The 18326-nt window shown below is 35.7% G+C and overlaps 4 protein-coding genes across 5 annotated transcripts; all 4 read right to left on the bottom strand.

Moving 5' to 3' along the window:
• Positions 1 to 987: 987 nt before the first annotated feature.
• On the bottom strand, positions 988 to 3708 carry LOC125193811 (receptor-like protein EIX2). The gene has a single exon (XM_089056243.1). The coding sequence runs from the start codon at positions 3697 to 3699 to the stop codon at positions 1297 to 1299; it is 2403 nt and encodes an 800-aa protein (XP_088912369.1). The 5' UTR covers positions 3700 to 3708; the 3' UTR covers positions 988 to 1296.
• Positions 3709 to 4632: 924 nt separating this feature from the next.
• On the bottom strand, positions 4633 to 7356 carry LOC125196946 (receptor-like protein EIX2). 2 transcript variants are annotated; one of them, XM_089056089.1, is made up of 2 exons: positions 4863 to 7356; positions 4633 to 4753 (listed from the first exon to the last, which is right to left on the bottom strand). In XM_089056089.1, exon 1 carries the CDS (start codon positions 6433 to 6435, stop codon positions 4870 to 4872), a length of 1566 nt encoding a protein of 521 aa, XP_088912215.1. In that variant the 5' UTR covers positions 6436 to 7356; the 3' UTR covers positions 4633 to 4753; positions 4863 to 4869. The 2 variants fall into 2 exon arrangements, with proteins under 2 accessions (XP_088912215.1, XP_088912214.1); XM_089056088.1 differs by having other exon boundaries at positions 4633 to 4739; positions 4863 to 7283.
• Positions 7357 to 10065: 2709 nt separating this feature from the next.
• Positions 10066 to 11564, bottom strand: LOC148929644 (receptor-like protein EIX2). The gene is made up of 2 exons (XM_089056971.1): positions 10997 to 11564; positions 10066 to 10787 (listed from the first exon to the last, which is right to left on the bottom strand). The coding sequence occupies exons 1-2, from the start codon at positions 11562 to 11564 to the stop codon at positions 10066 to 10068; spliced, it is 1290 nt and encodes a 429-aa protein (XP_088913097.1).
• A 3195-nt stretch (positions 11565 to 14759) lies between these two features.
• LOC125195519 (protein VACUOLELESS GAMETOPHYTES-like) lies at positions 14760 to 15981 on the bottom strand. Its single transcript, XM_048093658.2, has one exon. It carries the CDS (start codon positions 15960 to 15962, stop codon positions 15051 to 15053), a length of 912 nt encoding a protein of 303 aa, XP_047949615.2. The 5' UTR covers positions 15963 to 15981; the 3' UTR covers positions 14760 to 15050.
• Positions 15982 to 18326: the final 2345 nt, after the last annotated feature.

Below are 18326 nucleotides of genomic sequence, written 5' to 3'. Positions count from 1 at the left end.
AAAAAAATATTAAGTATAATTTTAAACAAATATTTATCCACCAATTAATCTCATTGTTGGTTGTTGTAATAAATAGGAATTGAGACCATGGGTCGATCGAGACTACTATAATACTATTTCATTTTTTTATATAAATTTTCTATATGACATGGCAAGACACCGGATTGCTGATAACTCTTCATCACTAAATGGAGAAATAACTTCAATAATTGCAAAAAATACAAGGAAAAATATATATGTGGCCAAGCCAATACAGAACAATACTCCTTCCGTTCCCTAGCTCATAGTTGAGGCGAAACTTTTCGATACAGAGTTTAAAAAAATAATGTTTAGAGTGTTAAGTAGATAAATAAAAAAGTAAGTTAGAGGAAAAAGTAGAAAAAAGAATAGAAAGTGAATAAAGTAAGAGATGAGTAAATGATTTAAAAATATACTAGAAAATTAAAAGTGGCTAAACTAATTTATGGTAATTTGCACGTTTATATGTAGAAAGCCCATATATACTTCTGAGGCCCAATATATGGCCCATCTTTAGCCCAGCTGAATATTACCACCCTCGGTTTTTTGTTGTTTTACTAATATCATTTTGGGAAATATTTTTTTTCAAAACAGAGATAAATAATTCTCTATATTTTCAAATTCAAAAGTAGGATAAGCAATCCGAGTTCAATAGAATATCTCACTTTTTTTAAGTTGCGCTTTGCTTTTTTGTAAACAAGGTTAGTTCTTGATTATTGTGTTTTTATGTCTTTGATATTACTTCCTCCGTCCGCTATTAAATATCACATTTTTCTTTTTTCTGTCTGTCCATAAATGTCTCATTTTATTTTTACTATACATAATAAGTGGAACATATATTCCACAACCTCATTTCACTCATATTTTATTACAAAACCAATATATAAAAATAGGCTGATTCTACTTGCTTTATATGATTATTGGGAAAGTTTAAGTACATACTGTTTGTGTAGAACTAAATTTATTTGAAACAAAGACACACCAACATAAGGTTACAAATGAAAGTAAAAAGACTGAAAACATAGTAAAATTACGTAAACCCTTACATAAAATAGAAGGAAAAAAAAAATACAAATTATAGTAACATAGAAAGATCCAAATTACATAAGCAATGACTTTGTGCACCTTGATTCAACTCTAGAGCGCGTAGTTTCACCGCTGAAAAAATGAGAACGTTATAGTAATTCATCAAAATGATATTTTGATTGCACTATTTTAGAAGTAATGTGATTATAACAAATTTGAGTAAATGAAACTCACACTACCTGCATTTCAGCATCATCTCCATTTGGATACAAACACAACAATCCTGACGTAGAACCAATCTCCAGCAGCATCCAACAAGTTGAAGAATGCAATTCTCCATGATTTCTTCCATATGAATGAACCAATAACTCCCCAAAATCCAAAGATAAAACCAAAGGCCATTGATATGCCAACTTCTTGCATAAATGAGAAGTTGATGCCGTCTTTCTCATTCATGTTTTCCTCCGGATTAGGGGTGGATGGCCTCAAGCTATCTCCAGGACACTTTGGCAGAGGGTCGCCACAAAGTCCATCATTCTCAGCATAAGACGATACATTGAAGCTCTGAAGTTGAGTACTCGTCGGAATTTTTCCAGAAAAATTGTTGTTTGACAAATCAAGAAAGCCAAGATTGTGTATTTCGGCCAAACTTGTAGGTATCTTGCCGTAGAGTTGGTTATGAGATAAATCAAGAGAATCTAGCACCTCCATATTACCAATATCCAGAATTATATATCCTTTCAGACTATTTCTTGATAGATTCAAGGATATTAAACCTCTCAAAGTGCAAAATGATTTGGGAATGTTTCCGGTCAATCTATTGCTAGAAAAATCAATGAGTTTGAGAAGTGCGAGATTATCCCAAAATTCAGATTCCTTACCTTTCCATTGAAATGATGAATATCCATTGTGCTTCTTTTCGTTGATAATGTATATTGGATCAAACAGAAAAAGATCAAAAAATGTGGAATCCTTACTAGCCAAGACAGTAAAACTGTTGAAGCAATCAGGTATTATTGAAGATAGATTGTTTATCGACATATCCAAGACTTTAATACTGGTAAGATTGCATATTTGGAGAGGAATCTCGCCATGCAATTTATTTCCACGAAGGTTTAGAATTTGCAGTTTATACAGTTGGCCAATCCAAGTGGGGATCTCTCCTGTTAACTTGTTCCCTCCAACATCAATCATTTGCAATGCTTGGCACAGTCTCAAAGTGTAAGGCAACTCACCACATAACTCATTACCATGCATTTGTAGTGCACCAAGGTTATGTAAGGTGCCCAGAGAGGCAGGAATTTCACCAGAAAAACTGTTGTTAGCCAAATTGAGGGAGTGCAAGTTGGGTATATTCTTCCAGCAGTTGGGAACGTCTCCCGCCAACAGATTGTTTGATAGGTCAATGTATTCAAGATGACCGTGGATAGTTTGGCAAATGGATGAAATTGAACCGGAGAACATATTTCCACTCAACAGAATATCAGTAGCGTTGGCAGGAAATAATGGTATAGGTCCTGAGAATTGATTGTAACTAACATCCATAGACAAGATAGAGGTAGACGAGAGATTCGGAATTGTGCCACTTATTAGATTGTCGGATAGATATAAAGACTTTAATAAATTAGACGTACTCCACAACCACCTTGGGACTTCATCTCTTATTTTGGCATCACGGAGATCAAGGATTGACAAGTTCGTCTGACTTCGGATCCATTTTGGAAAATATGGGCCCACATTGCACCTAGTTAAATATAAACTACTCAAACAACAAAAAGGAGGACTCCAATCAGGGGCAATTTCCAAGATCAATAATGGATTAAAGGATAAATCTAATGACTTTAACTTAATAAGCTTGATGAAGTGGGATTCAGAGATTACACCCGCCAATGAATTATACGAAAGATCTAGATCTTGAAGTTCGGAGAGTTGGCCAATACTTAGAGGAACTAAACCTTCCAAAGAATTGAAGGAAAGATATAGAAGCTGAAGCTTTGAGAGGTGGCCAATACTCAGAGGAATAGAGCCTGTAAAGTTGTTTTTTCCGAGGTGCAATTCTTTCAGTGAAGGAAATGCTTTTAGGTCTGGAATCGATCCATTGAGTTTATTATAAGACAACTTCAATACTTCAAGTGATTCCAATACAGAACCAAGTGTAAAAGAAGATATAGAACTCAAAAAGTTATGTGAGAGATCAAGTATGCGTAGGTTGGTAAGGTTCCCTAACTGAGGAGGGACACTCCCACAAAGGTTAGATTCCTCAATAGTTAAGTGTTGTAATTGTTTCATGGAACCAATGGATTCCGGGATCGGAATACATCCAAAATCATTCACACTGAGGTCAAGATACTTTAAATGATGCAACTCAAGCAATGAATAGGCCATCTTACCGCTATCTTTTACTACGACACCATTGACTTTGAGGGCGATGACGTGGCCAGTGGCGTTGCTGCACTCAACACCATTCCATGCGCAGCATTCGTTGTTTTGCCACGACGAGAGATCATCAAACTCAGCATCGATTAGGCCATTCTTGAAGCTTAGAAGAGCATCTCTTTCCCTCTCTATGCATCTCACTTCTTCATCTCCGGAAACAAACACATATAAAAGAATAACAAGAACGAATTTGATTGCTATTCCTTGATCCGAAATCATGCTTTCTTAATTGATGGTACTTATATGTGGGATGCTAAACAATCTAAAATTGGTGGGTTTAAATAGCCCAAACACACTTCGATTCATCCACATTTTTGCACTTGGAATACATTTTCGCGTGCACTTAAAATATTGTTTACGTGGTTTCCTGGAAATTACTCCAACAAATAAGTGCAAAATAGAAGATAAGTATGTTCCAAAGTCATAGTATTATAGTATTAAATAAGCAAATATACAAAAAGTTTTGATGAGTTTAAGATAAATATGTTCCAAAGTCATACTATATTAAAATATATTTGACCAATTTGCCCTTTAAAACACGATTGACCAAGTCAGTTTTTGACTAAACTATTAACTATGGACCCAAATTTTATTGTTTAAGACCAAAATCTTAAACAATTACTGTGTAGCGTAAAAATCATTTGAGTGAGTATACAGGATTAATTTTTGAATTTATTCTATTAATTTAATTTTCGAAGAGTCTTGGGATGACTTCTAAGTCAAGTTTAATTAATTTTAAAAAAGATTAATCATGAATAGGATGTCGGCCACCTGGTAGGAATTTCTTTAGTTTCCGTTTCAACTCATTTAATGCAATATAATACTGTATTCAAAATAAATTATCTATGATTTTAATTCTAGTGGAAAAGTCCTCACGATGAATTTCAATTGTGGAAATGATCCACGTCATTTATATGGCATCTTAAAATGACATAAACTATGAGATTATATTTATGCATTTAAAATAAATTCAGCGCACAGGCACAAATTTCCGAGGACATATTAATGGAATAAGCTTATGAAATTATGATTGATTTCTTGTTTAGGCTGGTTCTACTTGCTTTATACGATTATTGGGAAAGTGCAAGTACATATTGTTTGTGTAGAAGTAAATTTATTCTAAACAAAAACACACCAACATGAGCTTACAAATGAAAGTAAAAAGACTGAAAACATATAGTAAAATTACATAAAGAAGAAAAAATTACATAGAAAGATCACAAGCCATGACTTTGTGCACCTTCATTCAACTCTACAACCTGTAATTTCACCGCTGAAAAAATGAGGACGTTATAGTAATTCTTACAAATGAAATTTTGATTGCAATATTTTAGAAGTAATGTGAATATAACAAAAATTTGAGTAAATGCAACCCATATTACCTGCATTTCAGCTTCGTCTCCATTTGGATACAAACTCTGCAATCCTGACATAGAACCAATCTCCAGCACCATCCAAAAAACTGAAGAATACAATTCTCCATGATTTCTTCAGGATGAATGAACCAATGACTCCCCAAAATCCAAAGATAAAACCAAAGCCCATTGATATCCCAACTTCTTGCATAAATGAGAAGATGTTTCCATCGTTATCATTCATGTTGTCCCTCGAATTAGTGGTGGATGGCTTCAAGCTATCTTCGGGGCACATTGGTAGAGGGTCGCCGCATAGTCCTACATTCCCAACATAAGACGATGCATTGAAGCTCTGAAGTTGAGTACTCGTTGGAATTTTTCCACACAAATTATTGTTCGATAAATCAAGAACACCAAGAGTATGTATTTTAGCTAAACTTATAGGTATCTTGCCAGAGAGATGGTTATGAGATAGATCAAGAGAATCTAGTATCTCCATTTTACCAATGTCTGGAATAATATGACCCGTCAAACTATTTCTTGAAAGATTCAAGGAATTTAAATTGCTCATGCTGGAAAATGACTTGGGAATGTTCCCAGTCAATCTATTGCTTGAAAGATCAACGAGTTTGAGAAGCCCGAGATTTTTCCTGTATTCTGATTCCTTACCTTTCCATTGAAATGATGAATATTCATACTCCCATGTTTCGTAGCCTCCAAACCGTGTACCTAAAGTAACTACATAAGCAAATGTGTCACTGATACTCTCACTTGCCAAGAGAGTGAAATTGTTGAAGCAATTAGGTATTATCGAAGACAGAACGTTTATTGACAAATCCAGAACCTGAATAATAGTAAGATTGCATATCTCGGGAGGAATACTACCATGCAATTTATTTCCACGAAAGTTTAGAAATTGCATTTGATAAAGCTTGCCAATCCAAGTGGGGATCTCTCCTGTTAACTTGTTTCTTCCAATATCAATGATTCTCAGTTCTTGGCATTGTCGCAAATTGTGAGGCAACACACCGGAAAAGCCATTACCATGCAACAGGAGTGCAAGTAATTCTTTTAAGTTGCCGAAAGAGGGAGGAATTTCACCCAAAAAACTGTTGTTAGCCAAATTGAGGTATCTCAAGCTTGGCATTTTATCCCAACAGTTGGGAACCTCTCCCGCCAACTGATTATTTGATAGGTCAAAGTATTCGAGATAATCATGGGGAGTTTTGCAAAGAGATGAAATTGAACCCGAGAACATATTTCCATTCAGCTGAATATGCGAAGCATTGACAGGAAATAATGGTATAGGACCCCGGAATTGATTGTTACTGAGATCCATATACCTAATGGAGGTGGTTAAGAGATTCGGAACTGTACCACTTATTTGATTGTACGAGAGAAATAAGTATTGTAATGAAGGAGACGTACTCCACAACCACCGTGGGACTTCATCTGTTATATTGGTGCCATTGAGATTAAGGTAGCCCAAATTTGACTGAGTTTGGAGCCATTTTGGAAAAAATGGGCCCACTTTGCACCAGGCTAAATTTAAATTATCCAACTGAAAAGTTTGGGTGCATAAACCAATTAGAGTCATCATCCAAGATGAATGAATTGAAGGATAGATCTAGTGACTTTAACTTATCAAGCTTGGAGAAATGGGATTTAATGACTAAACCTTCCAAAGAATTATGAGAAAGATATAGAGATTGAAGCTTTGAGAGTTGGTCAATGCTTAGAGGAACTAAACCTTCCAAAGAATTTAGTGAAAGATCTAGATCTTGAAGCTTGGAGAGATGGCCAATAGTTACAGGTATGGAACCTGTAAAGTTATTGTTTGAAAGGTCCAATTTTGTCAATGAAGGAAATGCTCTAACGTCCGGCATTGATCCGTTGAGATGATTATTAGACAAGTCCAATATTTTGAGTGATTTAAATACAAGACCAAGTTGAGAAAGAGATACACAACACAAAGAGTTGAGTGAGAGATCAAGTAAGCGTAGGTTGGTAAGAATGCCTCCAAAATCATTCTGACTAAGGTCAAGTGAGCGTAGGCTGGTAAGATTCCCTAACTGAGGAGGAATGCTCCCAGAAAACATAGAGAATTGAAGAGACAAGTGTTGTAATTGTTTCATGGAACCAATGAATTGTGGGATCAGAATGCCTCCGAATTCATTCCAACTAAGGTCAAGTGAGCGTAGGCTGGTAAGATTCCCTAACTGAGGAAGAATGCTCCCAGAAAACATAGAGAATTGAAGAGACAAGTGTTGTAATTGTTTCATGGAACCAATGAATTGTGGGATTGGAATTTCTCCGAATTCATTCCAACTAAGGTCAAGTGAGCGTAGGTTGGTAAGGTTCCCTAACTGAGGAGGAATAATCCCACTAAAATAACAATTCCCAAGAGACAAGGGTCGTAATTGTTTCATGGAACCAATGAATTATGGGATCGAAATGCCTCCAAAATCATTATGACTGAGCTCAAGATGATTTAAATGATCCAACTCAAGCAATGAAGAGCCAATATTACCTCTCAACTTTGCAGAATAATGTGAATTAAGTTGGAGGGTGATGACATGGCCAGTGGTGTTGCTGCACTCAACACCATGCCATTCGCAGCATTCGTCGCTTCGCCACGATGAAAGAATACCATGCTCATCGATGAGGCCATTCTTGAAGCTTAGAAGAGCTTCTCTCTCACTCTCAATGCATCTCACTTCTGCATCTTCTGAAACAAACACACATAAAAGAAGAACAACAACTACAATTTTGATTGTTGTTCTTTTGTCAGAAATCATATTACTCTCTTTAGTGATGTATGGAAGTGAATTGTATTTCTTGTATACTCCATTCATCAATTTATTGACGAATTAAAATGTACATGCATGAAGTTGAAGTTGTACATCATTTTGTCATAAATGAAATGAGGAGTTTACTAATACGTTCAACGATCTACATTTATTATTTTGGTTGGAGTTTGTTGGAAAAATTGATCACCAAAAACTAGAATCAACTTTCAAGCACTAATAGTCATTTTTCAATCTACACCAAAAATATAAATGAAAATTCAAACATTATAATTACTTAAATAATTTTCCATGTGAAATTTTAAACAGTTAAAGGAATCAACTTCACACTTTATAGATCGTTATGACAATACGAATCATCAAATAAATTTAAAATATTAAGTAATATAAGTTAAATACCTATTCAAGATGCAAACAAATTTAAAATATACAACATGGAATAACAAGTACTACTAATAATAATTTGTTGAATAAATGCATATATTTAAAATATCCGAGATTTTTGAGATTATATTTATACATTCAAAACTAAAATTACATAGGTAGATACATTATGTATATTAACATATACAACATTTTAAAGTTGTAAACAATCTGTGCAATAGGCTTCCAACATGCATGTATATTTCGATGACCAAGTAATTATCAAACTAATATTTTATATTAGTAAATAAGTTAAAAGATCTAGCTTTTTATAGAAACATGTCTACATATTTTGTTCGAATAATTCTAGAGAATTATACATATCTTGAATTTTGTACTAACAATTTTGGGTGGACCTCAAAAATAAAGTCTATAGCTTAAATTTCAAAGTCAATGCTGTAACTTTAAATTTGAAAATGACCCAGGAAAAAGATGTCGGTTGTTGGAATTTTCTCATCTCATTTAATGCAATATAAGTCTCTAACCAATAATTAATAATTCTACTCCCCCATAAGGATATTGATGATGATACACAATTTAATTAGTTAGTTAGATTTCCTTCGGAAGCTAAGCTATAATTCAAGGATTTGAGTCACCCAATATGTAGGATGTATTGTGGTCTGTGTGAATTAAAACTTAAAGCAAATAATTCAACATTTAACATTAATTGAATTAGTAAACTTAATATATTATATTACGAATTTCTACTTCCAACGCCCATTTGGTTTTTTAAACCAAACATTGTTTTTATTTAGATAATTTAGCAACATAGATTTTTCAAATTCAAAGGCAGAATAAGTAATTACGAATATGTTGGGATATGATTTTAACTTTGTTTTAGTTGAAAATCATTGAGAAAAAACTCAAAGCTGACATTTGCAAAGTGTGGATATGGATTTAAAGGGCAAGAAACTAAGTAAAAACACAAACATTTATTTCTAGAAGAAACAAATACACACCAAACATAAAGTTTACAAACGAAAGCAAGAAATTGAAACAAAGTGAAAGTACATTGCTGTAATTCATACAAAAGAGATTGAGAACAATCAATCCAAATTATAGTAACTTGGAAAGATCACAAGCCATGTTAAAGTGCCTTCACCGCTGAAAAAAATGAGGATGCTATGAATCAAAAAATCAAATCTTGATTGTAATATGTTAAAAGTAACGTGAAGATAAATGGTTCAAGTAAATTTTATGTTATTTGGGAAAATTAACTGAAAACTGTATTTAAGAGCAAAAAATCTAGTTGATATATATTACCTGCATGCTTTAGCTTTGTCTCCATTTGGATACAAACACAATCCTGACGTAGAATCAATCTCCAGCAGCATCGAATAAGTTTAAGAATGCAATTCTCCATGATTTCTTCAGTATGAATGAGCCAATAACTCCCCAAAATCCAAAGATAAAACCAAAGCCCATTGATATGCCAACTTCTTGCATAAACGAGAAGCTGTTGCCATCTTTCTCATTTATGTTTTCCCTTGGATTAGTGGTGGATGGCCTCAAGCTATCTTCAACGCACATCGGTAGAGGGTTGCCACAGAGTCCATCATTCCCGGCATAAGACGATGCATTGAAGCTCTGAAGTTGAGTACCCGTCGGAATTTTTCCAGACAACTTGTTGTTCGCCAAATCAAGAACGGCAAGAGTGTGTATTTCTGCCAGACTTGAAGGTATCTTGCCCGAGAGTCGGTTATGAGATAGATCAAGAGAATCTAGCGTCTCCATTTTACCAATATCTGGAATTATATATCCTGTCAAACTATTTCTTGATAGATTTAAGGAATTTAAATTCCTGGTATTGGAAAATGATTCGGGAATGTTTCCAATCAATCTATTGCTTGATAAATCAATGAGTTTGAGAAGCCCAAGATTTTTCTTGTTTTTTGATTCCTTACCTTTCCATTGAAATGATGAATATTGACGCACCCATTCTTCATGGGTACCATATAATGTTGATATAATATCTGAATTATCATATGTGATATTACTGGCTAGGCTATTACACCCGAAAAACTATTGTTAGCTAGATTGAGGTATCTCAATCCTGGCATTTTGTCCCAGCAATTTGGTACCTCTCCAGACAACTGATTATTTGATAGGTCAAGAACAAAATATCGTTGAGGAGATTGGCAAATAGATGAAGCTGAAGCAGATAACATATTCCCGTTCAATAAAATAATCGTAGCATTGACAGGAAATAGTGGTATAGGACCTGAGAATTGATTGTAACTAAGATCCATATAGTAGATGGAGGTGGATGAGAGATTCGGAATTGTACCACTTATTTGATTGTAGGAGAGACATAATTCCCCTAAAAGTGGAGACATACTTCCTAACCACTTTGGGGCTTCTGTTATATTTGCACCAATAAGATTAAGGTACGCCAGATTCCTCTGAGATTGGAGCCATTTTGGAAAATACGGGCCCACATTGCGCCTGGCCAAATTTATACTATCCAACTGAAAAGGTGGACTCCAATTAGAGTCAACATCCATGATCAATGAATTAAAGGATAAATCTAGTGACTTTAACTTATAAAGCTTGGAGAAGTGGGATTTAGAGACTAAACCTTCCATAGAATTATGAGAAAGATCTAGATCTTTAAGCTTGGAGAGTTGGCCAATACTTGGAGGAACTAAACCTTGGAAAGAATTATGAGAAGGATCTAGAAATTGAAGATTGGAGAGTTGGCCTATATTTAGAGGAATGGAACCTGTCAAGTTGTTTTCCTTAAGATTCAGTACTGCTAATGAAGGAAATGTTCTCGGGTTTGGCATAGATCCGATCCAGTGAATTGATTAAAAGACAATTGTAGTGTTTCGAGTGATTCGAATACAGAACTAACTATAAAAAAGGACATGGATGTCAAATGGTTATACGAGAGATTGAGTGAGTGTAGATTGGTAAGATTCTCTAACCGACATTGGATGTTCCCTAAACAATTCCCACTAAGGTCAAGTGAACGTAGGCTTGTAAGGTTCCCTAATAAAAGAGGGATAGTCTCAAAATAATTCCAACTAAGGTCAAGTGAGCGTAAGTTGGTAAGATTCCCTAATTGGGGAGGAATGGTCCCAGAAAAGTTAGAGCCACTAAGACACAAGTCTTGTAGTTGAATCATGGAACCAATGAATTCTGGGGGGATCTGAATGCCTCCAAAATTGTTCCAACTGAGATCAAGATAGTTTAAATGATGCAACTCAACCAAAGAAGAATGAACCTCACCTAGCAATTCACCATCATAATTCATACCATAGAGCTGGAGGGTGATGGCATGGCCAGTGGTGTTGTTGCACTCAACACCATGCCATTTGCAACATTCGTTGTTTCGCCACGACGAGAGCATACCCTGATTATAGATGAGGCCATTCTTGAAGCTAAGAAGAGCTTCTCTCTCACTCTCAATGCATCTCACTCGTGCATCTCCTGAAACATACACACATGAGAGGAAGGCAAGAATAACTTTGATTGCTATTCTTTTATTAAAAATCATACTGCGACTCTATAGTGATTTATTTGCATTTGTGGGATACTCCATTGTATCAACTCCAACGCTTTAACTAGGCAAAGATAAAACAATACAATTTCTAAAATGAACTTAAACTTGCTTGATTAGACTACATGCATGTCAACTTGAAAGATAATAATAAGAAAGTGATGTGTGACTGTGTGACTTATAATCCCAAATAATATTCAAAAATATTAACATAAGTTACATTTTCCAAAATCTGAAAACTAAACCACGAAATATGCAGTGATGTGATAATAGATTTTAAACATGCTACCCATGGCATAATTATATATATATCATCATAAAGAAGTGAGTTAACATGATCATAATATTTCTGCGCATTCAAAACTGGTTGCCACGTCATTGCATTTTTCCTATAAATGAGGCGAATGTGATAGTTGCAAAATTTTCCTTTTTCATGACTTAGTTTTTCAAATTTGAAAAGTGTGACTAACAAAATTTTAACTATCCAGCGTGATTTATTTGGCAATTTGCCCAAATTCCAGGAATTGCATTCGAAATCAAAGTTTTTTCTTGTTTTTTCATCGATGAAATGTAGATTTCATCGATGTATATCCAATCACCAAGTTTGAAATTGGATAATTCTCGAATATAAATATTTTGAAATTGCGTTCGAAATCAGTGGAAACAAAGACAAATGAAGAATTTATTGATATATGACCCAAAGTTTGAAATTTGATGGAATGGCCTCAATCTCAAAGTCAAGTCTATAATTAATTTCGAAAAAGATTCATGAATAAGATGTCGGCCACCTGATTGGAATTTCTTTATTTACCATTTCAACTCATTCAATGCAGTATATTACTTCAATCAAAAACAAAAGATCTATGATAAAAATAAATTAAGTAAAGTGATACAATCATTAAGTCATTTATATGGCACCAACTATACGTCTTTTGTATTTAAATGAGGAGTACTAAAAATGTACTACTTATAAATAAAATTAGATAGGCAAATTATATTAAATATTTAAAAATTAGAAAGAAAACTAATATACATTCCAAGTAAAGTATGCTATGCACTAAGCTTCCTAACATGCCCATGATTGTTTAAACGATCAATTATTGCTAAAGAATTATCAAATAATTTAAGAGATGTATATTAATTAAGGAAATATCATATATTTGTATTTTCCTCTTTAATTTCTGAACCATCTTAACCCTTCCTTTTTTAACACAAAACAAGCATTGTGACGGTATTTGGCGGATCTACATGTATAGCACAATTAAGGGGATAAAGCTTTTAATAAAAAAATTTCAAAATTTTCCATGGTCATTTAATTTATTAAAATATATTTATTTAAAATTCAAAACTTTTATTATTAATCTAAATCAATTTAAAAAATAATTAAAAAATTAGAATATATAATTTCGACTAATTGATAATTTTAGTATAAGGTGGAGCTTAAATATTCATGTGGCTAATTCCATGTTTGTATTTAGTTCAATATTAATACTCCTATTGCCTCCACCCATGAAAAATAATTTTATTTTTTCATTTCGGTTTGTACACCAAAACTAATACTATCAATTAAAAGATACTATTACTTTTTCTAAAACAAGTCTATATATTAGTTTGAATAATTATTGAGAATTACAAATGTTTTTAAATAAAATTTAATTTTCCAAGAGGTTTTGGAAGGACCACAAAGTCAAGTCTAAAATATGGAAAAGACCCATGAATTATTATGTTGTTGGTCGGAATTTCATCATTTAACATTTAACAATAACAAAAGAACTATAATGATAATTCTAGATGAAAAGTCCTCCATGAGGAATTTCAATTAGGTAAAGTGATCAAATAATGAACTGATTTATATTGCATCGAACTACATATATTTTATTATATAAATTGACAGCCCAATAACTTAATATTTGTTGGACTGATTTGTTAAAGCCCATGCATATGCTTTTATAGATCTCACATTTGTTGGACTGATTTAGGTATATAAATTAACAGCCCAATAACTTAATATTTGTTGGACTGATTTGTTAAAGCCCATGCATATGCTTTTATAGATCTCACATTTGTTGGACTGATTTAGGTATATAAATTAACAGCCCAATAACGTAATATTTTGTTCTTTTTTAATTTGCAATTTAATTTTATAAAATAGAGTTGAATCGAATTGATTTTCTAGATCAGTTAAAATAGGTCTTAAGTTTATCTTTTTAATGGAAGAAATGATTTATACATCTACCCTCCTCTCTTATTCTTATTTATTCTTGTAAAGTTTAACTATTAATTCGTGCTTGATATCAAAGAACAACTACAACAGAAAAAAAAAAAAAAAATTAAGAACAATTTTAATGCAATTAAGGATGCTAATTTGTATTTCTAAATAACCACCAAAGCTTTAAAAAACTTCTTTATTGTTGATATCCCAACTAAAACTAGAGAACGAAGATGGAAACGTCCTAAAAGGCAAAAGATTAAGTTAATTTGTCATTTAGTAATGTTTTCTTTGCTTCCTAAATTGGTGATTCTCAAGCAGCTATGTGGCAGCCTATTTTAATTCAATTGGAACATAAAAAAATGCTGAAGGGAAAAATCGATTCTCTATTTTCAGTTTGTTACCAGATTGCAATGCTACTCTATGAATATTTAAGTGTTACTCTATGAATATTGCTGTGTTACAAACCTGCATTATTCGTAATATTTTTTTAACTTACCAGATTGCAGTGTTAAAATATAAATATTGCAATATTACCAAGTAGTATTTGTTATTTACATATTACCAAATCTGGTTCTGATTTAATCTTTTTGGAATTTAAACTAAAATACCCACGTCTGCAATATTCAACACATAGGACTGCAATCCGAATTCTATTTAAACAAATTAATCCTAGGCGTCCATCTTATAGATCTAAAGGCTAGGATTAGTGTTATAGTGTCACTCTAAACTTGGTGTAATGCTCCCCTACCTCCCTTTCATATGTTCTATGCATCATCAAAGAGTGTCTTTATTATTCGCCTCTTGTAGTAGCTCATCATGGGGCTTGTTACACTCATATTAATTGAATTAGGAGTAGTGGCATATGAATATATTGGGGTCCCTATTTCAAAATGTTTGGACCTTGACATATGATTGTACTATTTAGAGAGAATATAGAGCATATACGTAACTCTTTCCTAGTATGCAAGCAAAGTGAAAAATCAGCATAAAAACACAAACATTCATTTCCACACACCAAACATAAAGTTTACGAATGATGCAAGCATCAAAGTCAAAGTACATTGCCACAATTAATAAAGTTGCAAGTGTTGAAATTGTTTCGCAGAAACAATGATTTCTAGGATCGGAATGCCTCCTAGCCAATGAAGAACGAATCACCACATTTGAGGGTGATGGCACGTCCAATATAATGTGTCGATGCAAAAACAAAGTAGCAAGAATTTCCCCTCAAATATGCAATTAACTCAAAACAAAGAGAATTCCCTCATTAATTAACCATATATATCCACTCCAAAAATCATATTCGACATCACTCCCATTCCAAGCTTCGTTACTAGATCAAACATCGTCTTCCCGAATCGACTCCAATTATGACTATTATTTGCCCCCACCTGCGAATTATGCGGCCAAAGTGGATATGCATATGGACCATGGTACATATTGAACCTGGGCCCATACCCGCCAAACGTCTGAGGCTGGGCATGGAAAGGAATCCCGTAAAACGGAGCAACCCTCCATGGCGGGGCGTGGAAAGGAATCCCCATGTTCTGATTGAATATGGGGATTCCCTGTTGACCAATAGGAATATTCCCCATTTTCTGATTGAACATGGGGATTTCCTGTTGACCAGTCCTACTATGGACATGTTGTTGGTGCCCGGCTGCGGGACCCAACACACACTCCAGGTGAATGTCAACCCTACAGGCACGGCACGCGTAGCGCCACCCGGCGCATAGGTGCAAGCAGACGGCGCAGGTGCTACCTGCGCCGTCTGCAGGCGGGGATTGGAGGATCAAAAGATGGATTCTGTCAAGAATGTGATTGATCCTCTCCGGCAGCTTCGTGCAGATTGGGTGCACGTTGAAATTGCAGTCCGCGCACCGGTAGAAGAGGCCGTGGATCGTTTCGCGACAGAGGTCGCAGACGAGGTGCACGGATGATGCCGGGTTCGGTACGAGGAGGGTGAGGGGGTGGGGATGCATGAAGGAGGAGAGGGACCGGGGGCAGGTGGCGCAGAAGCCGTGGAGGTCTAAATTGCAGGCGTTGCACCAGAATCGCTGCCCGATTCCGGTAGTCCGGCAGCCATTGCAAAAGAATCGTTGGTTATAGTCAGCTGTGGTTGTTAGAGGATGGTGGTGAGGGTGAGTGAATTGATCTATACAGGTTTTGGGTGTGGAGTCCATTATCTAGACAATAAATTGGAAAATAGTACTCCTACATATATATTTTTAAATAATTCATATATATAAGGAGTAAAATTTAATTAACGTAAGAATTGCGTTGGAAATCAACGACATATAAGACAAAATAATAACGCAAAAGTTGACTAAATCATCGTCCCTTAAGATACTTAAGCGTGTTTTTTCATAGGATGTCTCAAATGTATAGTCTTGTTTCCATAAACAATAGTCTTGTTTCCATAAACAATACTCCCTTCGTTTCTTCATATTTGAGTCATTTTTCCATTTCGGAAAGTTTCTTCATAGTTGAGTCATTTCTACATATCGTAACCTTTTTCTCTTTCTTACTTTACTCTCTCTTACTTTATTCTCTCTACTTTATTCACTTTATAGCATCCCCATCCGTGCTCTTAGCTAACAGCACGGAGGTAGGCCCAGACCCACTTTTACTCCTTGTCCTTAGCTAAGAGCACAACACTCACATCCGTACTCTTAGTAGCTAAGGACAAGCTTAAGGGTCCCACCATTCTATTATTCGATTTAAATACTCCAATTATTAAAAACATTTCTACATTATAAAAATACATTACAAGATATAAATTACATAATTAAAATCCAAAAAAATAAAAATTACATAATTAAAATACTAAAAAATAAAAATACATAATTAAAATCCTAGAAAATAAAAAAATACATAATTAAAATCCTACAAATTAAAAATTACACACGTGGAAAACTACTCCTCTAACCCCAATTGCCTCTTGAGACCCCGGATCATTTGCTCATGTGTTGCAAGTTGATCCGGAGTCATCTGAGACGTATCGTTCATATAGAGTTGACTCAAGATGGCCCACAACGTGTTGTTCGGGGGTGGAGGAGGCACAAAGGGAGCGGCGGCGGCGGGGCAGATGGAGTCGAGGCGCGACGGCGGGGGCGGTTGGCCGCCGCCTTCTTCCTTCCTTGCGGGCGGGAACTGCTCGGGCCAGCGTCGGGGCTACCCAAGTTAGCTCTGGCAAGCTGGGTAGCCACATCATCGGAGACGCCGTCGGATAGGGCAACCGACCTGGACCGTTTGCTGGAGGAGCTGGAGGAGGATGCTGATATGCCGCCCCTATACTTCGGATGTTGGCGCCCCTCCTGCCAACAATCGAGGTACTTGAACGGTTTGTACTCCTCCCGTTGGTATGCCGCCAAGGCGACAGTGATGATGTCGAGCTCGTTCGTGCCGCTCCCCGCCGACCGCTCTTCCTGGAGGTAAATCCCCTGGAACTTCCCGATTGCCTTGTTACATCTGTAGATGCAATTGCGAACCATACTATCATTGCGATAAATGGTTCTCGCCTGCCGGGTTTCATTGTAGAGGCGAGTGATACGCCACCAATAAGTTTCCCCGGTTTGGTTCGTGCCGACGTCCGGATCTTCGGAGACTGCCAAGTAGGCTTCGAACATCGCCATCATCTCACCCGGAGTGTACGGGGTGCGGGTGCCATGAACAGGAGGAGTAGGAACAGAAGTAGGAGTAGGAGTAGAGCTGTTGCTACCTCCTGATCCAGGTTCGGGAGCCCACCCGAACCCGGGGGCGTTTAGGTCGTGCAACGGGTAAGGATGGTAGCCACCCGGAGCTTGCGAACCTTGAGTTTGAGGAGGGGCAGTAAATTGGGTTTCCGGACTATATCCGGCCTCGGAGTCGAACCAATCGTGGTTCCAACCGCGATTGCCGGAGGGGTGTTCGCCGGAGCCGGACATTGTGTAGTGTGGTGGGAATTTAGATGAGATAGTATGAGGTAAAAAGATGAGAGAATGTAGATGAACGATGATAAAATAGATGAGAATGTGATTTTTTTTGTGTTGAAGTGGGGGTATTTATAGATGAAAATGTGAATTTTGGGGGGAAAAAATTGAAAAATAAATTAAAAGTGGGTAGAAAACGGATATAATTTTTTGGGAAGTGGGAAAATATTTTTTTTTTTATTTAAAAACATTTTTTAAATAAATTTCGAATTTTTTTAAAAAAATAAAAAAAACGAATTTGCCAACGGCATAGCCGTTGGCCAATTAGAGCGTGCCACGTAGGGCTGCTCAGCGGCACGGACGTGCTCTTAGCTAAGAGCAGCACCGTGCCGCTGGCACGGACGGCACCGTGCTCAGCGGCACGGACGGACGAGCAGCGTCCATGCTACCGCTGCGGATGCTCTTATACTTTATTCTCTCTACATTTTCGTCTCTCTTACTTTTTTTATCTATTTATTTAACACACCCAATATTCATTTCTAAAATTCCGTGCCGAAAAGTTTCGTCTCAACTATGGCGAAACGTGTAGTATTATTTTTTAACTCATTTACCGATATATCATTATTTCAATTATTT

The sequence above is a fragment of the Salvia hispanica genome, chromosome 4, assembly GCF_029641045.1.
Source record: "Salvia hispanica isolate PSC_SH4W2 chromosome 4, Shi_PSC_v1, whole genome shotgun sequence".
In the NCBI taxonomy this organism is placed as follows: Eukaryota; Viridiplantae; Streptophyta; class Magnoliopsida; order Lamiales; family Lamiaceae; genus Salvia; species Salvia hispanica.
This window is presented reverse-complemented; position numbering and strand designations above follow the sequence as displayed.

Bases quoted from the DNA above. Each gene is read 5' to 3' on its own strand.
- LOC148929644 (XM_089056971.1), bottom strand. From the start codon at position 11,564: ATGATTTTTAATAAAAGAATAGCAATCAAAGTTATTCTTGCCTTCCTC. The intron at 10,788-10,996 runs GTCGGTTAGAGA...ACAACTTGACAG, and splicing joins TTGTTTAGGGAACATCCAAT to GTTCCATTCCTCTAAATATA.
- LOC125193811 (XM_089056243.1), bottom strand. From the start codon at position 3,699: ATGATTTCGGATCAAGGAATAGCAATCAAATTCGTTCTTGTTATTCTT.
- LOC125196946 (XM_089056089.1), bottom strand. From the start codon at position 6,435: ATGATGACTCTAATTGGTTTATGCACCCAAACTTTTCAGTTGGATAAT.
- LOC125195519 (XM_048093658.2), bottom strand. From the start codon at position 15,962: ATGGACTCCACACCCAAAACCTGTATAGATCAATTCACTCACCCTCAC.